The sequence below is a fragment of the Aulonocara stuartgranti genome (genome assembly GCF_965226115.1).
Source record: "Aulonocara stuartgranti genome assembly, chromosome: 3".
NCBI classification, from domain to species: domain Eukaryota; kingdom Metazoa; phylum Chordata; class Actinopteri; order Cichliformes; family Cichlidae; genus Aulonocara; species Aulonocara stuartgranti.
The window spans coordinates 43,724,449-43,739,387 of NC_138941.1; the positions used below are offsets into that span (position 1 = coordinate 43,724,449).

General features: G+C 44.3%; 1 protein-coding gene across 2 annotated transcripts in view; it reads left to right on the forward strand.

Moving 5' to 3' along the window:
• The window catches only part of LOC309702777 (Fc receptor-like protein 5), a 56,256-nt gene that overhangs the window by 979 nt on the left and 40,338 nt on the right, over nucleotides 1-14,939 (forward strand). The window contains exons 3-10 of one of the 2 annotated variants that reach the window (XM_082527398.1): nucleotides 2,023-2,286; nucleotides 2,409-2,687; nucleotides 3,942-4,205; nucleotides 4,328-4,606; nucleotides 6,140-6,403; nucleotides 6,525-6,803; nucleotides 8,058-8,321; nucleotides 8,444-8,722. In XM_082527398.1, the coding sequence (XP_082383524.1) occupies nucleotides 2,023-2,286; nucleotides 2,409-2,687; nucleotides 3,942-4,205; nucleotides 4,328-4,606; nucleotides 6,140-6,403; nucleotides 6,525-6,803; nucleotides 8,058-8,321; nucleotides 8,444-8,722 (2,172 nt within the window). The remainder of the gene's footprint in view (nucleotides 1-2,022; nucleotides 2,287-2,408; nucleotides 2,688-3,941; nucleotides 4,206-4,327; nucleotides 4,607-6,139; nucleotides 6,404-6,524; nucleotides 6,804-8,057; nucleotides 8,322-8,443; nucleotides 8,723-14,939) is intronic. The other variant, XM_082527399.1, reaches the window with a different exon arrangement.

Consider the following 14,939-nt stretch of genomic DNA (forward strand, 5'->3'; position numbering starts at 1 on the left):
ACAGGAAGCAGGAGCGAGCGCTGCCCACACATGGGCCAGCACAAGGCTAGTTGTAGACACACTGGTGGCCCTGTGCTGGCCCATATGTGGATCATCTCTGGCAAACCTGAACCGGGCCACCAAATGGCCGTCATTCTTTGCGGTATGTGGGCCATGTGTAAGTTGTGTGCAGCCACGGGCCAGTTGCAGACACACTGCTGGCCCTGTGCTGGCCCTGATGTCAGCCTAATGTGTACCTTAATCAAGCCATGTAATAATAACATGTGCCGGAACATAATAGTGCAAAAGTAACATGACAAAACTCTGGTCAGATAGTGAATGGACTGATTCTTTAATAGAATCTCATCTAACAGATTACTCAAAGTGCTCTATACAACATGCCATATTCACCCAATCACACACTTTCTCTAAACTGAGTGCTTGACATGGAGACTGGAGGAGCTAGGGATTGAACCACTAACCTTCCGATCAGAAAATAGGAACATAAATAGTTCATAAATAGTTCATTGCCAGACCTGGCCCACATCTGGTTGACATACACTCTGCCATGACACCACCCAGCAAAATCTCCAGTGTTAAATTAACACTAGAGAGTGTCTATATGGGTCCACACCTCTGAGTGTTAAATTAACACTTTTGACAGTGTTATATGTTTAAAAGTAACCTAGTCAGTTTTGAAGATTAACAATGGCTAACACTGAGCAGTGCTGATTTTCTAACACTGGAAAATAACTCAAAATGTTAGAAGTATTCCAGTGTTAGAAAATCAGCACTGCTCAGTGTTAGCCATTGTTAATCTTCAAAACTGACTAGGTTACTTTTAAACATATGACACTGTCAAAAGTGTTAATTTAACACTCAACAGTGTTGTATTTAACACTCAGAGGTGTGGACCCATATAGACACTCTCTAGTGTTAATTTAACAATGGAGATTTTGCTGTGCAGTCAGTCAGAAGTGCCAGCTTGATGTCGGATCCGGGCCAGACCTGTTTTCTATGAACCTGGGCCACATAAACCAAACCACAATCAAGCCAGATGTGGCATGCCATCACATAGACAGTGCCATCTTTGCCAGGTCTGGCCCATATCTGGATGACATACCACTTACCATGCCAGAAGTCAGCCAGCAGTGCCGGCTTGACACCAGCTCTGGGCCAGACCTGTTTGCTATGTAGGGCCAAGCAGGACAGATAAGGGAAAGTGAGAGGAAGAAGGAGAAAGTGCGACCACCTCCGTCAAGAGCCAAGAAAGAAGTGATCATATTATTTGATTATTATTATTATTATTATTACTTTATTTGAATCTGTGAAAATCAGAAAATCATATTTCAATAGTTACAGTGCACTGACTGCCATCTTTCATTTCTTCTGGAGTGTGGGAGAGGTTTATTATTCTTATACCCAGACTATTTGTTCTTATCAGAGTTTATAAAGTAATTTTACTACTATTAAATTTTAATTAATTTTAACAGTACTATATTAAAATAGAACTATTAATAGTAGTGTTTTAGTATTTTTAACTACTATCAAAAACATATTCAAAATGATTGTTTGGGAAAAGGAAGATAGCACGCGTTGCACTGAACACTTATGATCGGCCATCCATGACAATATTCAAACATTTAAAATGACTGAAAGTTATTTTCATTGATTTAATGTTTCAATTTTAAATAATTCAATGACAACTGCTAAATAACATTTTACATTGAAAATTCATGATAACACTCAACAGACTCCAACAGAAATAAAGGTTGTTGTTCAGTGCACTGAAACTATTAAAATATTAATGAAAAGGGAAACAGATATGATGAGAAATTTAAAAATGTTTTATCTGACATTTCTCTTTTTATAAATAATAAATCAGAGCGAGTTTGATTGTGTAACACAGTCCAATATGTCACGTGCAGAGTAATTAGTCATTTCTACTAAGAGTAAATATTTAAAGTGTGATCAGTGCTGTAAGAAATTTCTTCCTGAGACAAGTGACAATCTGTTTTACATTTTCCTGTAAATTAATTGCAGATAAACCCAGGGCCACACTGACAGCAGGAACAACAATCATACCAGTAGGGGGCAGTGTGACACTGACCTGCTCTGTGCAGAGCTCTGATGGATGGAAATATGAGTGGTTCAGAGGAACCCAAAGAACCTCTGAAGGTCAAATCAGAGATCAACAAAACAGAGATATCAGAGTATCTCAAGGAGGAATCTACCGCTGCAGAGGAACAAGAGGAAACCCAGTTTACTACACTGATAGAAGTGATGATGTCACCATTGAGAAAACCAGTGAGTTCAGTAATTTAGTTTGAAATATACATTCACTCATGATTATCAAACATACAATGTTGAGTTTTCTGTGTTGATTTCATGTTTCTGTTTTTATCTCAACTGTTAATATGTGTAAACAGTTTCCAATAAAGTTGTTGTAAAACAACGACCCAACTGGCCTCAGATATTCAGAGGTGAGACGATAACTCTGACATGTGAGGTGCAGGAAGGAGGTGAAACCACTGAGTGGGAGTATAAATGGAGAGGACCCAGGACACCCACACAGTGGACACACAATAATGATGTGACATTCAGTGTTTCTGAGTCCAGCAGTGAAGACTACATGTGTAAGAGTCGACGCAGAGATGACTCATATTCTTCAACAGAGTGGAGTGAATCCATCACATTGTCAGCATCAAGTAAGTCATGTTTGTTGTGTGATCTCCATTTGACAAATGTCATAATGGTCAGAACAGGATGGATTCAATGGTCTACAAAGCATGTTACATTGTTAGTCAGACAAAGAGCTGCAGCTGATAGTAGCCTCATTGTAGACAGTTTGTCACCACTTTGTGTCATGAACTTTCAGCTGGTATAGAGACGCCAATGCTGACCTGCTGCTCCATCACCTGAGGACAATAATGACATAAATAAACAGGATGAAAATATAGTATAGTATCTGCAGGTTATGTACAACCGGCAGAAAGAGGAAGTGGATGACATCCAGAAGTCCTGCCAGTGGCTGGACAAAGCTGGACTGAAAGACAACACAGAGGCACTAATCAGGGCAGCACAGGCACAAACTCTGAACACAAGATCCATAGAGGCTGGGGTCTGCCACATCAGGCAAGACCCCAGGGGCAGGCTTTGTAAAGATGCCCCTGAGAGAATCCAGCACATAACAGTGGGGTGCAAGATGCTAGCAGGCAGGGCACACATGGAACGCCATAACCAAGTGGCCAGCATAGTATACAAAAACATCTGTGCCGAGTATGGCCTGGAAGCCCTGAGGCCAAAATGGGAGACCTCCTGTAGGGTGGTCAAGAATGACCAAGCTAAGATCCTGTGGGACTTCCAGTTAGAGCTGCACAAAATGGTGATGCCTAACCAACCGGTCATAGGGGTGGTAGATAAGTGGAAGAAGACGGCTTTAGTAATAGACGTAGTGATACCGAATGACAGCAACATCAGGAAAAAGGAACACAAGAAGATGGAGAAGTAACAAGGGCTCAGAGAAGACCTTGAGAATATGTGGAGGGTGAAAGTAACAGGGGTCCCAGAGGTAATCGGAGCGCTAGGTGCAGTGATCCCAAGCTAGTCAAGTGGCTCCAGCAGATCCCAGGAACCAACATCCAAGATCTCTGTCCAGACGAGTGCAGTCCTACGAACAGGAAAGATACTGTGCAAGACCCTCAAGCTCCCAGGCCTCTGGTAGAGGACCTGACCTTGAAAGAAGACCGCCCGCAGAGGGCGAGGAGGAAATTATATAATATAGGCAGGTAATAAATCAGAGGGAATTTGATGTTGTAACACAGTCTAATATGTCTGATTTGCTGATTACTCATTTATACAAAACTACTCAGTGAATATTTAAAGTGTGATCAGTGTTGTAAGAAATTTCTTCCTGAGACAAGTTACAATCTATTCTACTTTTTCCTGTAAATTAATTGCAGATAAACCCAGGGCCACGCTGACAGCAGGAACAACAATCATACCAGTAGGGGGCAGTGTGACACTGACCTGCTCTGTGCAGAGCTCTGATGGATGGAAATATGAGTGGTTCAGACGAATCCAAAGAACCTCTGAAGGTCAAATCAGAGGTCAACAAAACAGAGATATCAGAGTATCTGAAGGAGGAATCTACAGCTGCAGAGGAACAAGAGGAAACCCAGATTACTACACTGATAAAAGTGATGATGCCACCATTGAGAAAACCAGTGAGTTCAGTAATTTAGTTTGAAATATACATTCACTCATGATTATCAAACATACAATGTGAAGTTTTCTGTGTTGATTTCATGTTTATATTTGTATCTCAACTGTTAATATGTGTAAACAGTTTCCAGTAAAGTTGTTGTAAAACAACAACCCAACTGGCCTCAGATATTCAGTGGTGAGACGATCACTCTGACATGTGAGGTGCAGGAAGGAGGTGAAACCACTGAGTGGGAGTATAAATGGAGAGGCCCCAGGACACCCACACAGTGGACACACAATAATGATGTGACATTCAGTGTTTCTGAGTCCAGCAGTGAAGACTACATGTGTAAGAGTCGACGCAGAGATGACTCATATTCTTCAACAGAGTGGAGTGAAGCCTTCACATTGTCAGTATCAAGTAAGTCATGTTTGTTGTGTGATCTCCATTTGACAAATGTCATAATGGTCAGAACAGGATGAATTCAATGGTCTGCAAAGCATGTTACATTGTTAGTCAGACAAAGAGCTGCAGCTGATTGTAGGAGCCATAATTGAATGTATTGAATTTTGATGATCACTGGGTTTTTATTTGTTTGGTTGTTATGGGAGTCACGTGGGTGCTAGCGGTGACATTAAGAGGGCGTCGTCAGTCTGTAATTCACTGGTTTTGATTTTGAAAGAGAGGAGGGCTGGGTAGCCATAGTTTTTGTTGACCGCTGCACAACATGTTTCGCCTTGTTACATTAGAGCCTGTGACGTTGTAAGAGTCTGAATCAGGAGCCAATGACATTACTGTAAACTCTCAAAGCACTTTAATAAACAAGCAAACAATTCCACCTCTCGCACTATTAAGTAAAGTTGACAGCGCGTCAGGCAAATAGGCAGGCTTCATCCCCGGGCTCTAGCGACTGTGGAAGTCGCTACACTGATAGTAGCCTCATTGTAGACAGTTTGTCACCACTTTGTGTCATGAAGTTTCAGCTGGTCTAGAGACACCAATGCTGACCTGCTGCTCCATCATCTGAGGACAATAATGACATGAATAAACAGGATGAAAATATAGTATAGTATCTGCACGTTATGTACAACCGGCAGATAGAGGAAGTGGATGACATCCAGAAGTCCTGCCAGTGGCTGGACAAAGCTGGACTGAAAGACAACACAGAGGCACTAATCAGGGCAGCACAGGCACAAACTCTGAACACAAGATCCATAGAGGCTGGGGTCTGCCACATCAGGCAAGACCCCAGGGGCAGGCTGTGTAAAGATGCCCCTGAGAGAATCCAGCACATAACAGTGGGGTGCAAGATGTTAGCAGGCAGGGCACACATGGAACGCCATAACCAAGTGGCCAGCATAGTGTACAGAAACATCTGTGCCGAGTATGGCCTGGAAGCCCTGAGGCCAAAATGGGAGACCTCCTGTAGGGTGGTCAAGAATGACCAAGCTAAGATCCTGTGGGACTTCCAGTTACAGGTGCACAAAATGGTGATGCCTAACCAACCGGACATAGGGGTGGTAGATTAACGGAAGAAGACGGCCTTAGTAATAGACGTAGTGTAATCGGAGCGCTAGGTGCAGTGATCCCAAGCTAGGCAAGTGGCTCCAGCAGATCCCAGGAACCAAAATTCCAAGATCTCTGTCCAGACGAGTGCAGTCCTACGAACAGGAAAGATACTGTACAAGACCCTCAAGCTCCCAGGCCTCTGGTAGAGGACCCGACCTTGAAAGAAGACCGCCCGCAGAGGGCGAGGAGGAAATTATATAATATAGGCAGGTAATAAATCAGAGGGAATTTGATTTTGTAACACAGTCTAATATGTCTGATTTGCTGATTACTCATTTATACAAAACTACTCAGTGAATATTTAAAGTGTGATCAGTGCTGTAAGAAATTTCTTCCTGAGACAAGTGACAATCTATTCTACTTTTTCCTGTAAATTAATTGTAGATAAACCCAGGGCCACAGTGACAGCAGGAACAACAATCATACCAGTAGGGGGCAGTGTGACACTGACCTGCTCTGTGCAGAGCTCTGATGGATGGAAATATGAGTGGTTCAGACGAACCCAAAGACCCTATGAAGTTCAAATCAGAGATCAACAAAACAGAGATATCAGAGTATCTGAAGGAGGAATCTACCGCTGCAGAGGAACAAGAGGAAACCCAGTTTACTACACTGATATAAGTGATGATGTCACCATTGAGAAAACCAGTGAGTTCAGTCATTTAGTTTGAAATATACATTCACTCATGATTATCAAACATACAATGTTAAGTTTTCTGTGTTGATTTCTGTTTCTGTTTTTATCTCAACTGTTAATATGTGTAAACAGTTTCCAATAAAGTTGTTGTAAAACAACGACCCAACTGGCCTCAGATATTCAGTGGTGAGACGATCACTCTGACATGTGAGGTGCAGGAAGGAGGTGAAACCACTGAATGGGAGTATAAATGGAGAGGACCCAGGACACCCACACAGTGGACACACTATAATGGTTGGATATTCAGTGTTTCTGAGTCCAGCAGTGAAGACTACATGTGCAAGAGTCGACGCAGAGATGACTCATATTCTTCAACAGAGTGGAGTGAATCCATCACATTGTCAGTATCAAGTAAGTCATGTTTGTTGTGTGATCTCCATTTGACAAATGTCATAATGGTCAGAACAGGATGGATTCAATGGTCTACAAAGCATGTTACATTGTTAGTCAGACAAAGAGCTGCAGCTGATAGTAGCCTCATTGTAGACAGTTTGTCACCACTTTGTGTCATGAACTTTCAGCTGGTATAGAGACGCCAATGCTGACCTGCTGCTCCATCACCTGAGAACAATAATGACATAAATAAACAGGATGAAAATATAGTATAGTATCTGCAGGTTATGTACAACCGGCAGATAGAGGAAGTGGATGACATCCAGAAGTCCTGCCAGTGGCTGGACAAAGCTGGACTGAAAGACAACACAGAGGCACTAATAAGGGGAGCACAGGCACAAACTCTGAACACAAGATCCATAGAGGCTGGGGTCTGCCACATCAGGCAAGACCCCAGGGGCAGGCTTTGTAAAGATGCCCCTGAGAGAATCCAGCACATAACAGTGGGGTGCAAGATGCTAGCAGGCAGGGCACACATGGAACGCCATAACCAAGTGGCCAGCATAGTATACAGAAACATCTGTGCCGAGTATGGCCTGGAAGCCCTGAGGCCAAAATGGGAGACCTCCTGTAGGGTGGTCAAGAATGACCAAGCTAAGATCCTGTGGGACTTCCAGTTACAGGTGCACAAAGTGGTGATGCCTAACCAACCGGACATAGTGGTGGTAGATAAGGGGAAGAAGACGGCTTTAGTAATAGATATAGTGATACCGAATGACAGCAACATCAGGAAAAAGGAACACAAGAAGATGGAGAAGTAACAAGGGCTCAGAGAAGACCTTGAGAATATGTGGAGGGTGAAAGTAACAGGGGTCCCAGAGGTAATCGGAGTGCTAGGTGCAGTGATCCCAAGCTAGTCAAGTGGCTCCAGCAGATCCCAGGAACCAACATCCAAGATCTCTGTCCAGACGAGTGCAGTCCTACGAACAGGAAAGATACTGTGCAAGACCCTCAAGCTCCCAGGCCTCTGGTAGAGGACCTGACCTTGAAAGAAGACCGCCCGCAGAGGGCGAGGAGGAAATTATATAATATAGGCAGGTAATAAATCAGAGGGAATTTGATTTTGTAACACAGTCTAATATGTCTGATTTGCTGATTACTCATTTATACAAAACTACTCAGTGAATATTTAAAGTGTGATCAGTGCTGTAAGAAATTTCTTCCTGAGACAAGTGACAATCTATTCTACTTTTTCCTGTAAATTAATTGCAGATAAACCCAGGGCCACACTGACAGCAGGAACAACAATCATACCAGTAGGGGGCAGTGTGACACTGACCTGCTCTGTGCAGAGCTCTGATGGATGGAAATATGAGTGGTTCAGACGAACCCAAAGAACCTCTGAAGGTCAAATCAGAGATCAACAAAACAGAGATATCAGAGTATCTGAAGGAGGAATCTACAGCTGCAGAGGAACAAGAGGAAACCCAGTTTACTACACTGATAGAAGTGATGATGTCACCATTGAGATAACCTGTGAGTTCAGTCATTTAGTTTGAAATATACATTCACTCATGATTATCAAACATACAATGTGAAGTTTTCTGTGTTGATTTCATGTTTCTATTTGTATCTCAACTGTTAATATGTGTAAACAGTTTCCAGTAAAGTTGTTGTAAAACAACGACCCAACTGGCCTCAGATATTCAGTGGTGAGACGATCACTCTGACATGTGAGGTGCAGGAAGGAGGTGAAACCACTGAGTGGGAGTATAAATGGAGAGGACCCAGGACACCCACACAGTGGACACACTATAGTGGTTGGATATTCAGTGTTTCTGAGTCCAGCAGTGAAGACTACATGTGTAAGAGTCGACGCAGAGATGACTCATATTCTTCAACAGAGTGGAGTGAATCCTTCACATTGTCAGTATCAAGTAAGTCATGTTTGTTGTGTGATCTCCATTTGACAAATGTCATAATGGTCAGAACAGGATGAATTCAATGGTCTACAAAGCATGTTACATTGTTAGTCAGACAAAGAGCTGCAGCTGATAGTAGCCTCATTGTAGACAGTTTGTCACCACTTTGTGTCATGAACTTTCAGCTGGTCTAGAGACACCAATGCTGACCTGCTGCTCCATTCAATTCAATTCAATTCAATTTTATTTATATAGCGCCAAATCACAACAAAATTTGCCTCAAGGCGCTTCATAGATACAGAGAAAAACCCAACAATCATATGACCCCCTATGAGCAAGCACTTTGGCAACAGTGGGAAGGTAAAACTCCCTTTTAACAGGAAGAAACCTCCGGCAGAACCAGGCTCAGGGAGGGGCGGCCATCTGCTGCGACTGGTTGGGGTGAGAGAAGGAAGACAGGATAAAAGACATGCTGTGGAAGAGAGACAGAGGTTAATAACAGATTTGATTCAATGCAGAGAGGTCTATTAATACATAGTGAGTGAGAAAGGTGACTGGAAAGGAAAAACTCAATGCATCATGGGAATCCCCCGGCAGCCTATGTCTATTGCAGCATAACTAAGGGAGGATTCAGGGTCACCTGGTCCAGCCCTAACTATATGCTTTAGCAAAAAGGAAAGTTTTAAGCCTAATCTTAAAAGTAGAGATAGTGTCTGTCTCCCGAATCCAAACTGGAAGCTGGTTCCACAGAAGAGGGGCCTGAAAACTGAAGCCTCTCCCTCCCATTCTACTTTTAAATACTCAGAATCAGAATCAGAATCAGAAAGGGGTTTATTGCCAAATGTTGAGCAGGTTTACAACATTAGGAAATTGCTGCGGTGCTTCAGTGCAAACATACTGTCATAAATTGCGATTATATAGACATGAAAAAATAAAAGTAGGAATAAGAATTAAAAGTGCTACGTAGAAAGATATGTGCATGAGATATACATGAGATATATACATGAGAATAAGAATTAAAGTGCTGCGTAGAAAGATATATACATGAGTGCAGGTGGTGATCAGTGCCAAACATGGAATGATGCAGTGACACAGCGTAGGGTCATGTGTTTGTGGCGGGGACAGTCATATGGTTATTGTTCATGTGTCCGACAGCAGAGGGGAAGAAACTGTTCTTATGGCGAGAGGTTCTGGTGCGAATGGACCGGAGCCTCCTGCCTGAGGGGAGCAGGTCAAACAGACTGTGTCCAGGGTGAGAAGGGTCAGCTGAGATCCGAGCTGCACGCCGCAATGTCCTGGAGGTGTACAGGTCCTGCAGAGATGGGAGTCTGCAGCCAATCACCTTCTCAGCAGAGCGCACAACACGCTGCAGTCTCTGTTTGTCCCTGATAGTGGCTCCAGCGTACCACACGGTGATGGAGGAGGTGAGGATGGACTCGATGATTGCAGTGTAGAACTGCATCATCGTCCGTGTTGGCAGGTTGAATTTCTTCAGCTGCCTCAGGAAGTACATCCTCTGCTGGGCTTTCTTGATGACGGAGGTGATGGTGGGCTCCCACTTCAGGTCCTGGGTGATGGTGGTACCCAGGAAGCGGAATGAGTCCACAGAGGTGATGGGGGTGTCAGTCAGGATGATGGGGGGGAGTGGGGCTGTGTGCTTCCTGAAGTCCACAATAATCTCCACTGTCTTCTGGGCATTCAGCACCAGGTTGTTGTGGCTGCACCAAGACACCAGACGTTCAACCTCCCTCCTGTAGGCAGACTCATCCCCGTCAGAGATGAGCCCAATGACGGTGGTGTCATCTGCAAACTTGATTAGCTTGACAGACTGGTGGGTGGAGGTGCAGCAGTTGGTGTACAGGGAGAAGAGCAGAGGAGAAAGAACACAGCCCTGAGGGGAGCCGGTGCTGATGGTCCGGGAGTCCGAGACATTCTTTCCCAGCCTCACATGCTGCTTCCTGTCTGTCAGGAAGTCAGTGATCCACCGGCAGATGGGATCAGGCACATTCATCTGGGAAAGCTTGCCTCGGAGATGGTCTGGAAGGATGGTGTTGAAGGCAGAGCTGAAGTCAACAAACAGGATCCTGGCGTAGGTTCCTGGGGAGTCTAGATGCTGCAGGATGAAGTGTAGGGCCATGTTGATGGCGTCGTCTACAGACCTGTTGGCTCTGTATGCAAACTGCAGGGGGTCCAGGAGGGGGGCCGTGAGGGTCTTGAGATGGGAGAGAACCAAGCGCTCAAATGACTTCATGACCACAGATGTCAGAGCCACGGGTCTGTAGTCATTTAGTCCAGTGATCCTAGGTTTCTTGGGGACAGGGATTATGGTAGAGGACTTGAAGCAGGCAGGCACATGACATGCCTGCAGTGAGGAGTTGAAAATGCCAGAAAACACTGGGGCCAGCTCGTTTGCACAGTGTCTGAGGGTGGCAGGAGACACACCGTCTGGGCCGGGAGCTTTTCGAGCATTCAGACTCTTAAACTGCTTCCTCACATCTGCTTCATGAATATGAAGAGTTGTGGTGGGAGGAGGTGGTGTGAAATCCTCTTTTGTGTGGGGTGAGGAGGGGGGTGTTGTAGGTGAAGTGTTTGAAGGTGGTGATGGCTCTATGGAGGGGGGAGAGGTGGGGGAATGAGTGTCCAAAGTGCCTCTATTGCTGGGGCCGTTGGAGGTGTGAAAGCTGCCTGATGGCTCGTCAAAACGGCAGTAAAAGTCGTTAAGGGTGTTGGCTAAGAGCAAGTCATCAGTGGAGTGGGGGGTTTTAGGCTTGTAGTTGGTAATATTCCTAAAACCTTTCCACACAGAGGCCGAGTCATTCTCTGAGATCTGCTGCTGCATCTTCTCAGAGTGCTGATGTTTAGCAATGTCCACTTCTTTAGTGAACCTGTACTTGGCCTCTCTGTAGCAGTCCCTGTCTCCGCTTCTGAACGCCTTTCTCTTTTCCAGCCACAGCTTTTTGAGTTTAGGGGTGAACCAGGGTTTGTCATTGTTATAACTCACCCTGGTGCGTGATGGCACAATGCTGTCCTCACAGAAGTGGATATAGGAGGTGACAGTGTCCGTAAACTCGTCCAAGCTGTTAGAAGCAGCCTTCATTGTGTCCCAGTCTGTGGTCTCCAAACACGTGCGAAGCTCCTCCACAGCCTCGTTGCTCCACAGTTTTTTGGTCCTCACGACAGGTTTGGAGAGCTTCAGCCTCTGTCTGCACGCGGGGATCAGGTGGATCATGACGTGGTCAGAAAGTCCGAGTGAAGCGCGGGGCACCGCGCGATAGGCCCCGCTGATTGTGCTGTAGCAGTGGTCTAATGTCCTCTCCTCTCTGGTCGGGCATTTAATATACTGCTTATATTTTGGAAGCTCATGGCTCAGATTGGCTTTGTTAAAGTCCCCAAGAGCAATGATGAGAGAGTCCGGGTATGTCCGCTCCATGTGGAGAATCTGCCCTGCGAGTGCGCACTGAGCTGCTTGCGCATCCGCGTCTGGCGGGATGTAAACAGCGGCCAGGATGAATGAAGCAAACTCCCGCGGAGAATAAAACGGTTTGCAGTGAATAAAAAGATATTCCAGAGAGGAAGAGCAGTGCTGAGCAATCACTGTCACATCTGTGCACCAGCCACTATTGATGTAGAAGCAGACCCCTCCACCTTTGGACTTACCGGAGAGAGCGGCCTGCCGGTCCGCGCGCAGCAGATGAAAGCCCTCCAGCTTGAGCGCGCTGTCCGGGATGTCCTCACAGAGCCACGACTCCGTAAAACATAAGACACAGGATGAGGCAAAGTCTCTGTTCATGCTTCTCATCAGGGCCAGTTCGTCGATCTTATTCCCAAGTGAGCGTACATTAGAAAGGAAGATCCCAGGAAGAGCCGTTCGCAGTCCGCGTCTCCTCAAACGCACGAGTGCGCCGGCTCGCTTTCCTCTCTTTCGGCGTCTCGCTCTCCTGGTCAGAGTCTGCAGTAAATCTGCCGCAGATGCGACAAATATTGGAAATAAATCCACAGGCGTTGTGGTCCTGTAGTTAAGGAGCTCTTCTCTGGTGTAAGAGTATCCAGAGGAGTGCCCAGACACAGAAGAAATGCACAAAAACAAAACAAAAGTAACGCACTGAAGCACCAGGGCATCCATACGCGGTGCCATCTTGGTTGGTTGGTTGGTTGGTTTAAATACTTGGTTGGTTTAAATACTCTAGGAACAACAAGTAGGCCTGCAGAGCGAGAGTGAAGTGCTCTAATAGGGTGATATGGTACTACAAGGTCATTAAGATAAGATGGGGCCTGATTATTTAAGACCTTGTATGTGAGGAGCAGGATTTTGAATTCAATTCTGGATTTAACAGGAAGCCAATGAAGGGAAGCCAAAACAGGAGAAATCTGCTCTCTCTTTCTAGTCCCTGTCAGCACTCTTGCTGCAGCATTTTGGATTAGCTGAAGGCTTTTCAGTGAGTTTTTGGACATCCTGATAATAATGAATTACAGTAGTCCAGCCTGGAAGTAATAAATGCATGAACTAGTTTTTCAGCGTCACTCTGAGACAGGATATTTCTAATTTTAGAGATGTTGCGCAAATGGAAGAACGCAGTCTTACATATTTGTTTAATATGTGCGTTGAAGGACATATCTTGGTCAAAAATGACTCCAAGGTTCCTCACAGCGTTACTGGAGGCCAAGGTAATGCTATCCAGAGTAAGAATCTGGTTAGATACCATTTTTCTAAGCTTTTCAGGGCCGAGTACAATAACCTCAGTTTTATCTGAATTAAGAAGCAGAAAGTTAGCGGCCATCCAGGTCTTTATGTCTTTAAGACATTCCTGCAGTTTAACTAATTGGTGTGTGTTATCTGGCTTCATGGACAGATAGAGCTGGGTGTCATCTGCATAGCAGTGAAAATGTATGCTATGTCTTCTAATGATGCTGCCTAAGGGAAGCATGTATAATGTAAACAGAATTGGTCCTAGCACTGAACCCTGTGGAACTCCATAATTAACCTCAGTGTGTGAAGAGGACTCTCCATTTAGATGCACAAATTGGAGTCTATTAGATAGATATGATACAAACCACTGCAGTGCAGTACCTGTAATACCTACAGCATGTTCTAATCGCTCTAATAGGATATTATGGTCAACAGTATCGAATGCTGCACTAAGGTCTAGCAGGACAAGCACAGAGATGAGTCCACTGTCAGAGGCCATAAGAAGATCATTTGTAACCTTCACTAAAGCTGTTTCTGTGCTGTGCTGAGCTCTGAAACCTGACTGAAACTCTTCAAATAAACCATTCCTCTGCAGATGATCTGTTAGCTGTTTGACAACTACTCTTTCAAGGATTTTTGATATGAAAGGAAGGTTGGAGATTGGCCTATAATTAGCTAAGACTGCTGGGTCTAGAGATGGCTTTTTGAGTAAAGGTTTAACTACAGCCAGCTTGAAGGCCTGTGGTATATAGCCGATTATTAGAGATAGGTTGATCATATTTAAGATCGAAGAATTAATTAATGGCAGGACTTCTTTGAGCAGTTTTGTAGGAATGGGGTCTAAAAGACACGTTGATGGTTTGGAGGAAGTAATTATTGAAGTTAACTCAGAAAGATCAATTAGAGAAAAAGAGTCTAACTTAACATCAATGGTACTAAGAGTAGCTGTAGATAATATTACATCTGTGGGATGATTATTGGTAATTTTTTCTCTAATGATAAAAAAATTTTTTGTGAAGAAGTTCATGAAGTCATTACTAGTTAACGTTAAAGGGATGGTTGGCTCAAAAGAGCTCTGACTTTTTGTCAGCCTGGCTACAGTGCTGAAGAGAAACCTGGGGTTGTTCTTATTTTCTTCAATCAGTGATGAATAGTAAGATGTTCTGGCTTTGCGGAGGGCTTTCTTATAAAGCAGCAAACTATTTCTCCAGGCAAAATGATGATCCTCTAAATTTGTGACACGCCATTTCCTCTCCAGATTACGAGTCATCTGCTTTAGGGTACGTGTTTCAGAATTATACCACGGAGTCAGGTACTTCTGATTAGAGACCTTAGTTTTCACAGGAGCTACAGTATCCAGAGTCGTACGTAGTGAGGAGGTGAAATTATTAACAAGATAATCGACCTCTGTTGGGGTAGCGTTCAGATAGCTGCTCTGCTCTGTGTTGGTACAGGGCATTGAAGATGATAACAGTGGGTGGATTATATTCTTAAACTTAGTTACAGCGCTTTCAGAAAGACATCTACTTTGATAAAGTCTACTCT